This window comes from Artibeus jamaicensis, unplaced genomic scaffold (genome assembly GCF_021234435.1).
Source record: "Artibeus jamaicensis isolate MK-2021 breed Jamaican fruit bat unplaced genomic scaffold, CSHL_Jam_final contig_414, whole genome shotgun sequence".
NCBI lineage: Eukaryota > Metazoa > Chordata > Mammalia > Chiroptera > Phyllostomidae > Artibeus > Artibeus jamaicensis.
In genome coordinates this window covers 5181925-5199139 of record NW_026521822.1, presented here as the reverse complement: position 1 = coordinate 5199139, position 17215 = coordinate 5181925, and the positions used below count along the sequence as shown (strand labels likewise).

At 36.3% G+C, this 17215-nt stretch overlaps 1 protein-coding gene across 5 annotated transcripts in view; it reads right to left on the bottom strand.

The window, feature by feature from the left end:
* The window catches only part of EPSTI1 (epithelial stromal interaction 1), a 132848-nt gene that overhangs the window by 51590 nt on the left and 64043 nt on the right, over positions 1–17215 (bottom strand). For all 5 annotated transcript variants that reach the window (XM_053665445.1, XM_053665447.1, XM_053665446.1 and 2 more), the window contains one exon: positions 5276–5369. In XM_053665445.1, the coding sequence (XP_053521420.1) occupies positions 5276–5369 (94 nt within the window). The remainder of the gene's footprint in view (positions 1–5275; positions 5370–17215) is intronic.

Genomic DNA, 17215 nt, shown 5'->3' with positions numbered 1-17215 from the left:
GGTTATAAGGCTTTTCTCCAGCTATTGTTCAGTTGGTTATTCAGGATGATTTTTCTGTAATTTAGTTTTAATTCCAGTTTGGTGTTTGGAGGAAGTTAGTGCAGCTCCTACCTACTATGCTACCATCTTGAATCCCCTATCATATCCTTTAATAAACTGATAGATGTGTTACCCTGAGTTCTGTAAACTACAGTAGCAAATTGGTCAAACCCACAGAACCTCCAATTTGCAGCCATGTCGGACTGAAATTGTGAGTAACCTAGGGACCTACTAGCTATGACTGTAATCTGAAGTGGAAGCAGTCCTATAGGACTAAGCCCTTAAACAGTGGGAATTGACACCATCTCTAGGTAGATAGGGTCACAACTGAGTTAAATTATAGGGCACCTAACTGGTGTCACAAATTACTTGATATGAGAAAAAACCCATACATTTGGTGTCAGAGGTGTTGAGAGTATAGTAGTTGTGTGAGTAAAAGAGACATGCAGAAGGGAAAGGACTGGGATTTTTTTCTAAGTCAATATGCCAGGAAGTGGGGGTGGGCAGGAGTCATCAAGAATAAGTTAAAGCAGAAATATAATTTTTTATGAAAAAGTTAGAAAATCCTGGAGGCATAATATTTGAATAACAAGAATTCCATTAAGAGAAAATGAAGGGAAATAAATCAAAGAAATAACACAAGAAAATCATCTAAAACTAGAAATGAGTTTCCTTTATTTTTAAAAAGGAATAACAATGATCCCACACTAAGGCATATCACTATAAATTACAGAATACCAGGAAAAAAGAAGATATTAAAGAATTTACAGGAAAAGTAGAGAAAACCCTCATATAAGGACTGATATTCAGATGGCCTTGGATTTCTCAGGAAACAATACACAAGGCTAGAAGAACAATGCATGCAAAATCCTGAAGAAAAATTATTTTTAATTTGTAATACTTACCAGAAAATTGTAAACTAAGAATAAGAGATGAAAAACGATAATTTCAGATACACAAGAATCTGAACATGCATCTTATCTTGAAAGGCTACTAAATAATAGGCTCCATCAAAACAAAAAATAATAATAATAAATCAAGAATATAGATGAGACCTAGAAATCAGGGACCCAGCATATGAAGGCAGTAACAACTATTCCCCTGATGAATTCACAGCAGTGGTTCTTATCATTGGCAGCACAAATAGAATTACACGGGGAGCTTTAAAAGGCCTGAAGCCCAGGCCTCAGTACAGCAGGACACATGAGGGCATGACCCAGGCACTATTGAATTTTAAAGCTCCCCAGTTGATTTCAGTGTGCAGACAAGAATGAGAACCATTCTTTGAAAGTTTCGGAATAAGAACTGTGTAGAAACCCTAAAGAGGAACCAGCCCAGGTTAAGGTAGGAGGTAAGAGGGATGCAGAAGGGATATTTCCAAGAGGGAAAGAAACCTGGCATTGACAAACTATCTAACAGGCAAAAATTGGAAATTGTGTGGAAATTTGCATGAAGAGGCACTTTGTAAACTATCACAAAAGCTGGGGAAAAGCAGTCAGATTTCGAAGGAAACTAAGAAAACGCAAAAATAAAATGAAATTTTCTAAAAGTTGTGAAAAAAGAAAATGTAATTGGCTTAGCAGTGAGAAAATATTCACATTTTCATAACAAGAAAGGATGAAATAATGAATAGTTACATTAGGAGAACAGGGGAAATAAATTACTGAGAACTAAAATTGATTAATCATGAGACAGCAATATACATGTTAACAGATAATGTGAAATCAAATAACAAAAGAAACAGTTGGCAGAGTATGGTGGGATAAATAATGGCTCCCTAATGATGTCCATGTCCTAATCCCTGGAAGCTCTGAATATTACCTTATGTGGCAATAGGGAATTTACAGAAATTAAGGATCTTGAGGAGAGGATGCTGGGTGATCCAGGTGGGCCCAATATAATCACAAGGTTTCTTATAAGAGGAAGGCAAACTCAAAGAGTATGGAGAAGGTGATTTGGGAATGAAAATGGAGATCAGAATAATATAGCCACATGCCAAGGAGCCAAAGGATGATGGTGGCTAAGAAACAATGGGAGAGGCACAAAACAGATTCCCTGCTAGAGCCTCCAGAAGGAACCAGTCCTGTTGACACCGGCTTTTAACCCCTTTGTACTCATTTATGACTCTGATTCCAGAACAGTAAGAGAATAAATGTGTGTTGTTTTTTTCCACTAAGTTTGCAGTAATTTGATACAGCAGCAATAGGGAAGTTTTATTGAGGTATAATTGACATATAATATATAAGTTTAAGGTTTACAACTTAATTCAATATTTATATTTATTGTGGAATCATCAACACAGTAGTCTAATTTACATCCATCCATTACCATACATTGTTATAGAACCTCTTCTTGTGATGTGAACTTTTATGGTCTATTCTTTAGCAACTTTCAAATATGTGATATAGTATTAACTATAGTCATCATGCCATACCTTAAATATCCATTAGTTACTTTATAAGTGATGGGAAATTAATAAAAGGAGTTTAAAGTGTTGGAGTAAAAGTAGGACCAAAGGCATGGAAGCAGCATATGCCCCTTAAGTGTTGACTTTTAAAGAATATGTGACACATGGAAAAAAATTAAAATAACCAAGTTTCAGTAAGTGTTTAGAGTAGTAAAAGTGATATCATATGGCCATACAGATATAGGTGATTGAGAAATGCCCTTAAAACATTAATATGCACACAAATCACCCACAGACCATGTTAGAATGCAGCTTCTGAAATAAGTGGGGCTTAAGATTTGTTTACATTTCTGTAAGTCCTCAGGTGATGCCCAGGCTTCTGGCCTGGGAGTGGCAAAGACCTAAACTTTAGAGAGAGGTGAGTAGGAGGAAAGGAGCAGAGAGCAGATAGCACTTTTTGATTAAACTAAGGCATTCTGACTTTATCCTTAAACATATAGTGGTCACTGGGCAATGGAACAACAGGATGAGAGTTTTAACAATTACTACTCTCTCTAGAAGAAAAGGAAGCAAGGGGTAGCAAACCAGAGACTGGAAACCATTTAGTGTGCATGCTTTTGTCTGAAGTCCTTATGTGTAACATCTAAAGAAATGTTCTTATAGTCTTTTTCATTTACATAATTATATAGTATTTATTAAATTCCTGTCTGCCCATGACAGATCCACAAGTAAATAGCATAAGAAAAACAATATTCTCAGGAAAGTTGCATTATGTCATAAAATTAAAATTGTTTCTTAAAAAAACTTGAAACCCTGCAGCTCTTCACATTCCATGTAAATGGGTATTGCACAGTATTTATGTTCCATATATTGACCATAATTAAGGCAAACCACAGGTGTCATAGCTTTGCAAAAGTTTCATGTACATGTTTGACTTTCCTTAAGCATTAGATGGTTCTGCAAAGCAGAGAAAATCTATGCAGATGTATTAGATAGAATAAGAATATAGTATGGGTAAAAACTGAATTAAATATGTGGCAAAAATGAGTAGCAATTTGGTGTCAAAATCTGAGAAGCTATTGAACTCAGTTCATAAGGAACCATTCTGGGTCTAATCCTGCTTCATATTTTTTATTAATAGTGCTGAGGACCATGTAGTTAATGCACTATCAGTCCACAAAACATGCAGCTATGGGAGACATTATTAATGCTTTCTATGACAGTATTAAAGTTCAGGATGATCTTGTTAAGTTGAAGAATTGAGCCAAAATCAACAGAACAAGCATGCACAGTTCCACGAGGTGTTTCAAACCATAGGGGTCAGGAAGCTCTGAGCAGAAAACAAGACCATCCTGGCAGCCAAACGCCCAGCTGGTAAGGCTATCCAACTCCTGTTCTCCCTCCCCTTTCTCACTGCCACAGGGTATCTGGACAGGTGCAAAGACTGTTCCTACACATGATTTAACTCTGCTACCTATAACTTGCCTTTCCTCCAGAGCCCTGCAACAAGGGGAGAGAAATGATGAATTTGACATGACTTGAAGAGCCCACATAGCAAATTTAGACTTTAAACTATCACATTAGCAATAGGGAAAAAATGATCTTTTCCCATAAAGTGTCATAATATCTTCCTGACATTTTAAAAATGTGATCACTAATGAGAAAGGGGGTCGGTGGGAGAAGATGAAGATCAGATTTCTCTAACAACTTATTTTTTTTAGCTTCCCAAATCTTGAAAACACAGACGTTTTAGAACTCAAACCCGTATTTTCTTTGAACTACAACCCTTTGCTAGACTCATCCTTAATTACACTTATTTTGTTGTGCCCCATTAGCTAGTTAATAACCAAGCTCTGCCAATATCACCTGTCAGCAGTTCTCTAACCTGCACTATCATCTCCATCTTCTCACCTACCACCCTACTTCACGCCTTCATCTTTCTTCACCTCAGCTAATACAGAAGGGTCTTAGAGGTCCCTCTGCCCCCTATACTCTTTTGGATCCATCCTTTACAAGATTATTAGTGTGATACAGCTAAAGGACAAATCTAACCTTGGACCTTCCTATTTAAAACTTTTCATTACCTTCAGTCTTCACAGAATGAAGTCCAAGTTCTCCAAGATGATGCATAGATTTCTACAGTGGTTTTCTACCAGGAGTACCACCAGCTTCCTGTGTGAGGCATTTCTGGATGTCTCACTGTCTGTGGGGTGCTACTGGCATTTTGTGCCCAAGAATCGGGAATGCTAAACATCCTGCAGCATCAAAGAGAGCCCACTGAGGAACCGTCCTCATAGTTCCTACCTATCTCTCCAGCCTTCTATACTGCAGCTCTTCTAGAGTTGCACTCCAGTAGACTGCACCTACACAAAACTCCTAAAACAAGCCATGCTTTTCTTTGACATTGTACTTTAACTCTTGCTTCTGTGTCTTAATTTAATTTGACACCTAGGCTGACTCTCTTCAGTTTATTGACTCATATTTTAAACTTCAGGTTTCTAATTACTATATGCTCTACACTCACTATGTTGTTGTATAACTATGGTTTTCTCCTTCACTTGACTAAGGTCCTTACAGGCACGGTGGATAGATGGTGAGATCAAAGGCTTTACTGAGGCCAATTTTTTTTTTTTGTCCAAGTGTCCATAATACAGGTTACAGGTACAAACATTATTGTACAACTGAAGAAGCAATTAAAGTTTCAGGTTAGGACATCTGTCTCTAGTTGCAATATTCTATGTTGTATAGGTCACTCTATGCACTTAATCTTCACTTACTGAACACCTCTTTTAAAAATGCCAGACATTACTTGTGTGGCATTCCACTTACCCAAGGTGAAGATTGTGGGTTATGATGAGCAGTTTGACAGATACTTCTGTTTGGCCACTCTGTCTCCAGTCTGCTCAAGAACTCAGCAGTTTTGCTAGCAGAAACAAAAATAAGTGTTAGTGCCTTCATAAAAAGAGAAATATCATTATTTAGTGTGCCTTTGGATACTAGCCTAGGCTTGTATTCTTTGATGCCTAAAAAATGTCTTAAGTAAAACAAAAGGTCAGTTTCAGTGGAATAGAAAATAAAAACAAAATGCTATTGCAAAACTGCATTCTTAAAGAACATTAGTTTGAAAAATATAAGTCTAGGTTTATAGAATTTAAACCTATTCTTTCATTTTTTTACTTCATATACTTTGACATGGAAATAGATACTCTTTTATATTATACAGTATAGGTCTTTAATTTCATAATTGAACATTTAATGCTTGACACTCAGACTTCATTATATAGTGAAATGTTAATTCCCACAATGTCTCATTCCACACCAGTTTTGCGTTAGGCCCTTCACCTTCTTTCTCCTGGTCATCTCCTTTCCTTCATAGTTTTGACTCCTTTCAACATACACAGACCCTCTAATCCAGTAACTCTTAGCCATTTATGAATCATGGACCCCTTTGGGATTCTGAAAGTAGAAATGGACCTTCTGTTTCCAGACACATACACACTTGCATTTGATTTGTAAAAAGTGCTGTAATTCTGATCTGCATTTTTGACATAAAAGATTGGCCTAGACCTATCCTCAGAGTTAAGAGGTTCTTTGTTTATCCCTTAAAAATATAAATTTGCCTCTCCCCAGTTTGCCTCTTAGGTATGTGAAGCATAGAACACTGGGATTGTTTCCTGGCCCTTACTTTTGTAATTGCCCCATTCTACCTATTATTCATTTCTGTGTATTCCATTGTCCTTCTCCTCACATAATGTGTGGGATTTGTTAACCCTCTATTTCTCATTCACAACAAAACACCTCATTCATTTTGCACCATCTGCTTCCTTCCTTGTATCTTTCTGCTTCGCTCTAATATTTCAGGTATAATACTAAGAACCAATTCATCAGAACTTAGGGCATGAGCATCAGAGGAAATACAAATAGCCTGGCCAAAATAAATGCTATCCAGTGGGGTGAAAATCAAAACAAGGAATTAAAAAATAAACAGAAATGCCAACATCACTTCAAATAGTTACTTAAGTAGAACATGACATTTGAACAAGCTCAGAAGCTTGAGCTGGGAAAGGAAGAGCTAAAAGTTCAATGATGTACATAACCCTGAGAAACATAAAGCTTTAACAGTTGAGACAAACAGCCTTTCCATTTGTCTAGAATTTCTTATCTTGCCAAGAATAGACAAGGAGACTAATGAAGTTGCAGAGTCTGGAAGCTGCTCCAGTGTCTGGGGCTTTATGAAGTCATCAGTCAAAAGTATAAGGAGAAGAGAGTTGCCGGAAGTTTGGATGAGATTTCTGAATATCTTTAGCTGAGAGCAAAACATAGGAGAAAGTAATGAAAAAGAAACACCGTGACAAATAAGGACAGAAGTTCAGACTAAGTTGACTGGCAGCCCTGCATTGTGTTCTGATGGTTGCTTCTTACTTGTCAATTCCAGCACAGAGATGGCTGGATAGCTAACCACCAGCATGGACTTTGTGCCAGTGTCATTGCCCTGCTCATGCCACAAGATTAAATCATAATTACAGGGCCACAGGACTGTCACAGAAATGTGAGTAGGAGCCAATGGAGAAAGTGGATTACTCCAAAATGATTAACTACACAAATAAGACAAGTTCTAAGTAACCAAGCTAACAGGTATTTTTCTACAATTAGTACAGTGTCACATGGTTGAGTCAACCAACAGGATGTGAAAGGAAGTGACGTACACTTCCACTTCCAGAACTAATTATACACTTCCCGTGCATCCACCTCCATATATTGTTTTTCATTTGGCTGCCTGAAAAAAACAGACAATGCCAGCACAATGTTGAAAATCATATATTAAAGATGGAAAGGCCTGTATTTGTTGTGCTGCCTGAATATGAGTGAAGGGGGCCTTCTCTCCAACCTGTTCATTCATGTCTTAAATAAACAGGAAAAAAATATAGTAACCAAGCAATTACATATTTTGAGGTACATTTATACAGCAACTACTCTACTCAAATAATATAACATAAAGTAATAGTCACAAAAAATAATTTCTCATTTTAAGTGAGCAATTCCAAAAGTATATAATGAAGCTGAGATTTGTTAAGGAAGAATAGAAAAAAGAATTCTCAAGACACAGAAGGCATAAAAATAATTTACAGAGATAGCAAGCATAAAATGGAACGTAGAAACCATAAAAATAATTAGTCAGAAATAAAGAATGCATACATGTATGAAGCATACAGATGAGAGGAAGTATAATAACATCCACATCATGGAAATATGAGAAGGAGAAGAGAGTAAGTAAGGGATTGAGAACATATTTGAAGAAAAAAAAGACCAAAAACTTCCTTAACCTGGTGAAGAAAAAAGACATACAAGTCCAGGAAGCTCAAAGAATAAAAAAAGAGGACCAAACTCATACCAAGACACATCATAACTAAAATGGCAAAGATTAAATACATGGAGATAATCTTAAATGCTCAAGAGAAAAGCAATAACTTACCTACAAGGGAATTCCCATTAGACTGTCATATGATTACTTAACAGAAACATTTTAGGCCAGAAGAGATTGGCATAAAATATTGAAATGATGAAAAGCAAAGACTTTGCTAAAAAGCTAAGGCTACTTACCCAAGTAAGACTATTACTAAAATTGTAAGAGAAATACAGAACTTCCCAGACAAGAAAAAGGAGTCTGTTAACATCAAACCAATATTGCAAAACTGTTAAAGAGCTTGTTTTGAGAAGAAGAAAAAGATGAAAATGGTTTAAAAATAAAATGACAATAAATATGTATCTCTACCAATAATCATTTTAAATGTAAATGACCTAAATTCTACACTAAAATGATGTAGGGTAGCTGAAAGGATAAGAAAACAAGACCAATACATATGCTGTATCCTCCTAATAACAATCTCAAATCAAAAGATACACACAGGCCCTGGCTGGTGTAGCTCAGTGTATTGAGCACAGATCTATGAACCAAAGGACTGCAGGTTTGATTCCCAGTCAGGGCACATGCCTGGGTTGTGGGCCAGGTCCCTAGTAGGGGGTGCATGAGAGGCAACCACACATTAATGTTTCTCTCCCTTTCTCCTTCTCTTCCTCTCTAAATATATATATATATATATATATATATATATATATATATATATATATATATATATATTTTTTTTTTAAGATACACACAGACTAAAAGGACCTTTGGGTCCTTGGATGGAAGGACCCAAGATGTGGAGGAGTAAGTGAAAGCTACACAAACTTCCTCCTGAGACCAAACTAGAATTACAATCAGAATAATCAAGAAAAAATAAGAAAGGACTCAAATAAAGTCAGAAATGAAAGAGGAGAAATAAAAACTGACACCAAAGAAATACAAAGGATTGTAAGAAAATATTATTAATAACTATACACCAACCAACTGGGCAACCTGAAAAAAATGGATAAATTCCTAGACATATGAACATCCAAATCTAAATCAGAAAGAATCAGAATCCGAATAGACATATGATACATAGTGAAATTGAAGTAATAATCAAAAAACTTCCAACAAACCAAAGTCCTGGACTAGATGGCTTCATAGGTGAATTTCAGCACACATCCTGAGAACACCCCTCCTCAAGCTATTCCAAAAAATTCAAGAGGAGGGAAAGCTTCTAAACTCATTTTATGAGGCCAGCATTATCTTAATTCTAAAATCAGATAAAGGCACTACAGAAAAAGAAAATGACAGGGCAATGTCCCTGGTGAACATAGATGCTAAAGTCCTCAACAAAATATTAGCAAACTGAATACAGCAATCATCAAAAAGATCATATACCACAATCAAGTAGATTTATCCCAGGAATGCAAGTTTGGCACAAATTGCAAATCATTAAATGTGATTCACTACATAAACAAAATGAAGGATAAACACCACATGATCCTACCAATAGATGCAGAAAAAGCATGTAATATAATCCAGCACCCATTTATGATAAAAACTCTCAACAAAGTGGGAATAGATGAAGCATACCTAAACATAATGAAGGCCATATATGACTAACCTACTGCCAGCACCATACTCAGTGGGCAAAAACTACAATTGCTCCCTATAAGATCTGAAACAAAACAGGGATGTCTGCTTTCACCTCATTCAGCACAGTACTGGAAGTCCTAGCCATAGCAATCAGACAAGCAACCTTTCCAAATTGGAAAGGGAGAAGTAAAGCTGTCTTTATTTGTAGATGGCATATTACTGTACATAGAGAACCCCAAAATATCTACCAGAAACCACTAGGGCTGATACATAAATTCAAGAAAGTAGCAAGATATAAAATTAATAACCAGAAGCCAGTTTCATTTTTATATGTCAATAATAAACTAAAAGAAAGAGAAATTAAGAAAACAATTCCATTCACAATTGCTTCAAAAAGAATAAAATACCTAGAAAGAAATCTAACCAGGGATGGGAAACACCTGTACTCAGAAAATTATAAGACACTGAAGAAAGAAACAGAAGAAAATACAAATCAGTGGAAGCACATATTGTGTTCATGGATAGGAAAAATTTACATAATTAAAATCCCATGCTACCCAAAGCAATCTATAGATTCAGTGCAATTCCTATCAAGATTCAGATGACATATTTCACAGACCTAGAACAAACATTTCAATAATTTATATAGCACCATAAAATGTTCCACATAGCAACAGCAATCCTGAGATAGAAGAACAAAGTTGGAGGAATCACGTTACCTAATAATCAAATGATTATATAAGGCCATAGTCACCAAAACAGTATGGTAGTGACATAAAAACAGATACATTAATGGAACAGAATAGAGAGCCCAGAAATAACCCTATACCTGTGTAGTCATTAATATTTGACCAATGAAACAAGCTCATATTATAGGTTAATGATAGTTTATTCAATAAACAGTATTGGGAAAACTGGACAGTAACATGACGAAAAATGAAAGTGGACCACCTCCTTATGTCACATACAAAAATAAAATTCAAAATAGATTAAAGACTTAAATGTTGGACCCAAAACCATAAAAATCCTAGAAAACATAGGTAGTACAATCTCAGACATTGCTAATAGCAATATCTTTTCTGATATATTTTCTGGGGTAAGGAAAACAAAAGGAAATAAAAACAAATAAGACTACATTGAACTGAAAATTTTTGCATGGCAAAGGAAGCTATCAACAAAATATAAAAAACACTGAATGGGAAAACATATTTACCAATGATACATCTAATAAGGTGTTCATATCCAAAATTTATAAAGAACTTATGTAAGTCAACACCAAAAAAATTAAAACAAATTAACCACCAAATTAAAAATGGGCAAAGGACCTGATTAGACACTGCCCCCAAGAGGACATGCAGACAGCTTATACACATATGAAAAGATGCTCAACATCACTAATTATCAGAGAAATGCAAATTAAAACCACAATGAGATATCACCTCCCACTGGTAAGAATGGCCATTATCAATAAATCAGCAAGTGCTGATGGGGATGTGGAGAAGGGGGAACTTTAGTGCACTGCTGTGGGGATGCAGAGTGGTGCAACTACTGTGGAAAGCAGTGTGGAAATGTATCAAATTTTTTTAAATGGAGCTGCTTGTGACGCAACAATTCCACTTCTGGGAATTTATACAAAGAAACCTGAGACACTAATTTGAAACAATATAAGAACCCTTATGTTCAGTGCAGCATTATAAAAATTGCTAAGATTTGGAAGCAGCCCAAGTATCTATCAGTACACGAGATTACTATGGTACATTTACGCCATGGAATATTACTTGGCTATAAAAAAAATGTTACCCTTTGTGACAGTATGGATGGACCTGGAGAACATTATGCTAAGTAAAATAATCCAGTCAGAGAAAGACAAATACAATATGCTTTCATTCATATATAGAATCTAATGAAATAAACTAACAAGCAAAATAGAGACAGACTCATAAGAGCCAGCTGACAGCTTGGGGTAAGGGTGTTTAGGGGGTAAAGAGATCGAGCAGAAAAGACTCATGAACATAAACAACAGTGTGATGATTGATGGCGGAGGGGTGTGAGTTGATTTGGAAGAGGGTATAAGGTGGGTTAATGGTAATGAAAAAATACAATAAAGCATGACTTACCAAAAAAAAAATTATCTATGCATCTTTGCTGCTTCAGAACCTTAGTGGGGAGAGGGAAAGGTGGGCAAGGGAGGAGCCTATTCATCCTTGAGCTTTCCTTATGTCAGATCTGGGAGCTGGCATGAAACACATGTATAAAATGTATCCCAATGCCACTAATTTCATTAATCCCATTAATAATAATATTAATCTTGTTTAGTTTCTGAACTGGTAGAAACTAGACAAGAAACTAGGTGGTAGTTTGAGAAAAGTAGATACATTATGAGAAAGTCAAGGAAGAAAAGGAATGTGGCTTGTTATATTTAATATCATGGCATATTTAAAATCTTTTAATGGAGATTCATCAATAAAAAACAAAATCTGACCTTTTTGAAAGGACAAAATATGTACAGATGGCCACAGAGAATGAAACATGTGCCTGTTGGCTCTTTTCAAGAGCACGGAATTGCAAAAGACAATTCCTATAAGACTCTTTTTAGTTAGAAAAGAAGACTAGGGTTTTAGTGTTCAAGAAAGAATAAAAAATTAACTTAGATGTTTAGGGGCTTATGAGTCAGGCATTTGCCACTCATCATTCTTCAGGGCTAAGCACCTTTCTCTACCTGGTAACCCATGTCTGCCAACTTTGCACCATGACAGGGTACATGAATACATTCTAATAAAAATGTTAAACTACAGAATTTAAAGTTAAACAGTCATAATTAGGAAGGTGCCCTCACTGAGAAACAAAATAAAACAAAACAGTTACTAACCCTGGTATTCTTTGTCTTGTTGAGAGTACATAGGACAGGTTTACCTTCTCTCATCTCCAATGACTCAAATGTCTGCAGGGTGCAGACAGGTAATTTCAATGAGTGAAGTGAGCCTGGAGTGAGGGCACAGGAGCTTGGACTCAGCAATAAATGACAACTGCCACTCAGGTCAGTGCTCAAGAGGCCAGAGAGTATAGAGAGGGTTTTGACAAACTAGAGCATAATCTTCTCTATAAAAAGGTCATCTGCTACTCAGCTCCAGGCCATCACTGCCCCATGGGGACACAGGCCAGCACTGCCAGATGTCTTAGTTTTTATAGGTATAATAAAGATGCTAACAATTTTAATGTGAAATACTGTTGCAATGGATTCAAAAATGTTTGAAACGCTGGCCTGACACTGTTTCTTTTTTTTCCTTTCTAACCAGAAGAAAAAAAAAGAAACAACAACAATAACCCCCCCAAAAATCTCTGCAAGTCAAACATGGCCCCAAAGGCTACCTGATTGTGACCAGGTAATTTCATTTCTGCCTGTCCACACTTGTGTATTTCTTAATTATATGCAGCAGATGTAATGCCTGCTTGAGTGTGGTTTGTGGGGTAATAATATGGGTATAATAACTCATAGTTTTAATTTGAACATTTCACCTCAAATGTCATATGGTATGCTTGACCGTAATATTATTATGTTACAGAATTATGTGCTTATGATTTTTTAATAAGAGATTTTGTAATAAAAAGAGATGTTATTTTTGCCATACTATATTCATAATAAAAAAGGAAATAACAAGTAAGGTTGATTTCTAGTATTGAAAAAAGAGTTCAGAAACAGTTGCTACACTGGTTTATGTGTATCAACTAACATCAAGAGAAAGAAGGTATATCATTTCATGTTTATATTAAACACTAAAGTATATCATTTGATTTATGGTTTGTAACTGTAAGTATATATTTGTGTTACTACATGACAAAGAAATGGTGAGACACTAAGATGAAAAGATAACCCACAAAAATATCCATAACCAAAAAAAATAATAAAAGGATTAATGTGACTATGTATAAAGATATAATAAATCAATTATAAAAAGGCAACCCAATAGAAAAGTGGACAACAGGTAGAATCCTACTTCACAGAGGAAGAAGCCCAATTATTAGTAATAATAAAAACAACAAAATAGCCTAGGAGTTGTATAGTGCTTATTGTGTCTCAGGCCATATTGTAATCACATTATATATATTAGCTTCATGACAACTTTGTGAAGGCTGTATTACAATGCTCAAAATCATACAGTTCAGCTATAAATTAAATGTCAAAGCCAATATCAGACCCACACAGCCTGGCTCCCAAGTCACGGTTTTGGTCACTATACTTGTCTATTTCTCCTTAGCAATAACCATGTGAGAATATGTTCAATCTCACTAATAATTGTGGTGATTACTAAGGAAAGGCTTGGCATATGCCATTGTGGGTTCTGTAGAACAATAATAATTTCCAAAATGCCAGTAAGAAGGCCTTTCTTGGCTGTCACCATGAGAATCATTGTGGTGCTTCTTAGAAATTACTGCATATGGAGTAGTATCTGGGAATCTGCATTTCTGAAATTCGCCCCTGCTGATCTTGAGAACTACTGTGGTAGTACACGTGGGTATTTAATATACATAAGTACCTCATGTCCACATTATTCTGACTTAAGAATACTTTTTATTATACAACTTATTTTGAAACAAAACCTGTGTGGCTTAAGAATCTTCATGTAAGTACTATCTAACAATACATTCTTCCTATATTCCACATAACTTCACAAACCTGAACTTTGCCACTATGAGGTTTAGGTGAGCAAGTTACCCTTCTTACATTCACACATGCATTCATGCAGGCAACAAACATTTCCTCTGACTCTGCTTTGTGCTTAAAAAATATGTGTTATAGAATAATCTAAACAGGTATTACTTTGCCTGAGTCAGTTTCACATAACTGGAAGTGAGCAAAAGACTTTCGCACACCTCTGACCATACACAGAGCCCATTTAAGAAGCGAGATGAAAGAAGATGTACTGGAATAGATATACAAGCCCCACTTAAAAGATCTCAGAATGAGATGTATGAAACTAAGCATGGATGCAAGGTACTAACTAACACCAGGAGAGCTAAATTGTGTACTTGATCATAGTAAGCAAACTACCCCTCGTACTTTAAAAAATTCTTTCCCCAAGTTAACTGGTCTTTAATGTTATAATTTTTAATTAAAAAAGTAGTATATAAATGTGAGCCATAAAATTGGAATAGAAAATAGAAAAATATGAAGTATAAAAGTAAACATCCTGCTTAACATCCCTTTCAACCTTACTTCTTTCTCCAGAGGTGAGTTACCATGACTTGACAGGTATGTATTCTCCCAGTTCCTTTACTACCCTAACCAATAGAGACTGTTTTCATAACTAGAATACCATAATATTTTGTTCTGAAAAACTGCTTCTTTAACTTAACAATATCCTTGAGATTTTTCCATGCTACTCTATAGCTACCTTATTCCATTGGCAGTTGTATTGCATCCTATAATATAAATAAAAATACGGATTTTGGAGCGTTTAAAGATGTCCTGGAGGTTCCCTAAGACTCTCCTCATTTTTTTGAATTCTTGCTTCTTCACTCTTTTCTGTTTGGCCATTATTTGCTTTCTTCTGGTCCACTCCATTAATTTGAGTCCCAGTTTCCTTTTCATCACTATTGGTTTCCTGTGCAATTCCATTCATTTCAATTAGTTTTGCCTTCATATGTTTCTCTAATTTGTGGCTATAATCAACCAGTTCTGTGAGCATCCTGATCACCAGTGTTTTAAATTGTGCGTCTGAGAGTTCTGCTGTTTCTTCATCGCTTAGATTTATAGGTTCTGGGGCTTTGAGATCTTCTTGAGCCATTTTTGGTTTGTTTGCACCCATTAAGTATGAGGAGCGGAGCCTTGGACTCCCAGGTTGCTGGGTTGTGATGCTGTATGTGGGGGCCTGGTCAGAGCGGGAAAATGGTGACCCCCTCTGCTGTAAATGCTCCAAAATCCAAATTATAGGGGTACCAGAAGGGGGAAAGGAACAGCCACCAGTGGCAAACTTATTTGAACAAATCATAAAGGAGAATTTCCTCAATCTGGCAAAGGCAATAGACTTCCAGGAAATCCAGGAAGCTCAGAGAGTCCCAAAGAAGTTGGACCCAAGAAAAAAACACACCAAGGCACATCATCATTATATTAGCCAAGATGAAAATGAAGGAGAGAATCCTAGAAGCAGCAAGAGATAAGGGGACAGTCACCTACAAAGGAGTTCCCATCAGACTGTCAGCGGATTTCTCAAAGGAGACCTTACAGGCAAGAAGGGGCTGGAAAGAGGTATTCCAAGTCATGATCCAAAGACCTACAACCAAGATTGCTCTATCCAGCAAAACTTTCATTTAGAATGGAAGGACAGATAAAGTGCTTCTCAGATAAGATCAAATTCAAGGAGTTCATCATCACCAAGCCCTTATTATATGAAATGTTAAAGGGACTTATCTAAGAAAAAGAAGTTAAAAAAACATGAACAGTGAAAGGACAGCAAACTCACAGTTATTAACAACCACACCTAAAACAAAAGCAAACTAAAAGGACAGCTAGATCTGGAGTGGAAACATAGAAATGAAGATCTCAAGGAGGGTTAGCAACAGGGGAGTGGGAGGAGGAGAAGGGGGGAGAAGGTACAGAAAATAAGTAGCATAGACAGTAGATAGAAAATAGATGGGGAGGCAAGAATAGTATGAGAAATATAGAATCTAAAGAATTTGAGACACATGGTCATAAACTAAAGGGGGGGTAATGGTGGGGATGGGGGTAGGGTGGAGGGGAATGAAGGGGGCAAATAGAACAACTGTAATGGCATAATCAATAAAAATAAATAAATTTAAAAAATATGGATAAAAATAATATATTTAACCACTCCTACTTATAGATAGTTATACTGATTCCAAAAACTATCCTGGTATATACAAGGCCTCTCCAGAAGATATCCAGCCATGTAATATGGAAAATAGAGACATTTATTGAAGAAGAGACAAGATAAAAGAAACATTGCACATAGGAGAATGACAACTCAGACCCTTTCAGTGTAGGCATCTTGGGACCTCACACAGTTCTCCCAATTGCCATCAGCTACCCCATCTTATTTTCCTGAATCTCATCTACAGTCTGAAATCTTTTCCCTTTCAAAGGTGGTTTTAGTTTTGGTAAAAGCAAAAAGTCACAGGGCACCAAATCTGGGGTATAGGGGGGCTGAGTTACCTGGGTGATTTGATTTTTCACCAAGAAACTGCATGAGATGTGATACATGAGTGGTTGCATTGCCTTGACGAAGCTGCCAATTACCAGTTTCCCATAACTGTGGACTTCTGAATCATCTGAACAGTTTTCACATAGGAATGTTCAAGCTTACTGCAAAATTTGATGCAGATTCATTGCTCTAATCACTTAGTTGTTTTTGATTGCGACTGCCACACAGTACACATGCTCAGTCTACTGCTCCACTTACTAGTACAGTGAAGTCATCATTGTTATGCAGGCACATTCTAGTCCACTTTCCTTGGCTGCCAGTTTACATCAGATGTGGCACAAACCATTCTCGATATACAAACAATGGCTGGACTTTTTCTGGACAGACCTGGTACATCTTTGTGCACATGTATGAGTAAATTATATGTATGAGTAATCTTCTAGGATATAGCGATCTACATGTACAATTGTTCACATTTAAACTATGCATGACAATGCCAAGCTTCTCTATACAAATTTATATTCTTATAAAAAATTAACCATATGAGAATGAAGTTCACAGTTACAGCCTGCCTTCTCTGAGTATTAATCCCATCCTGTCTCACACATTTCTGTTTATCTC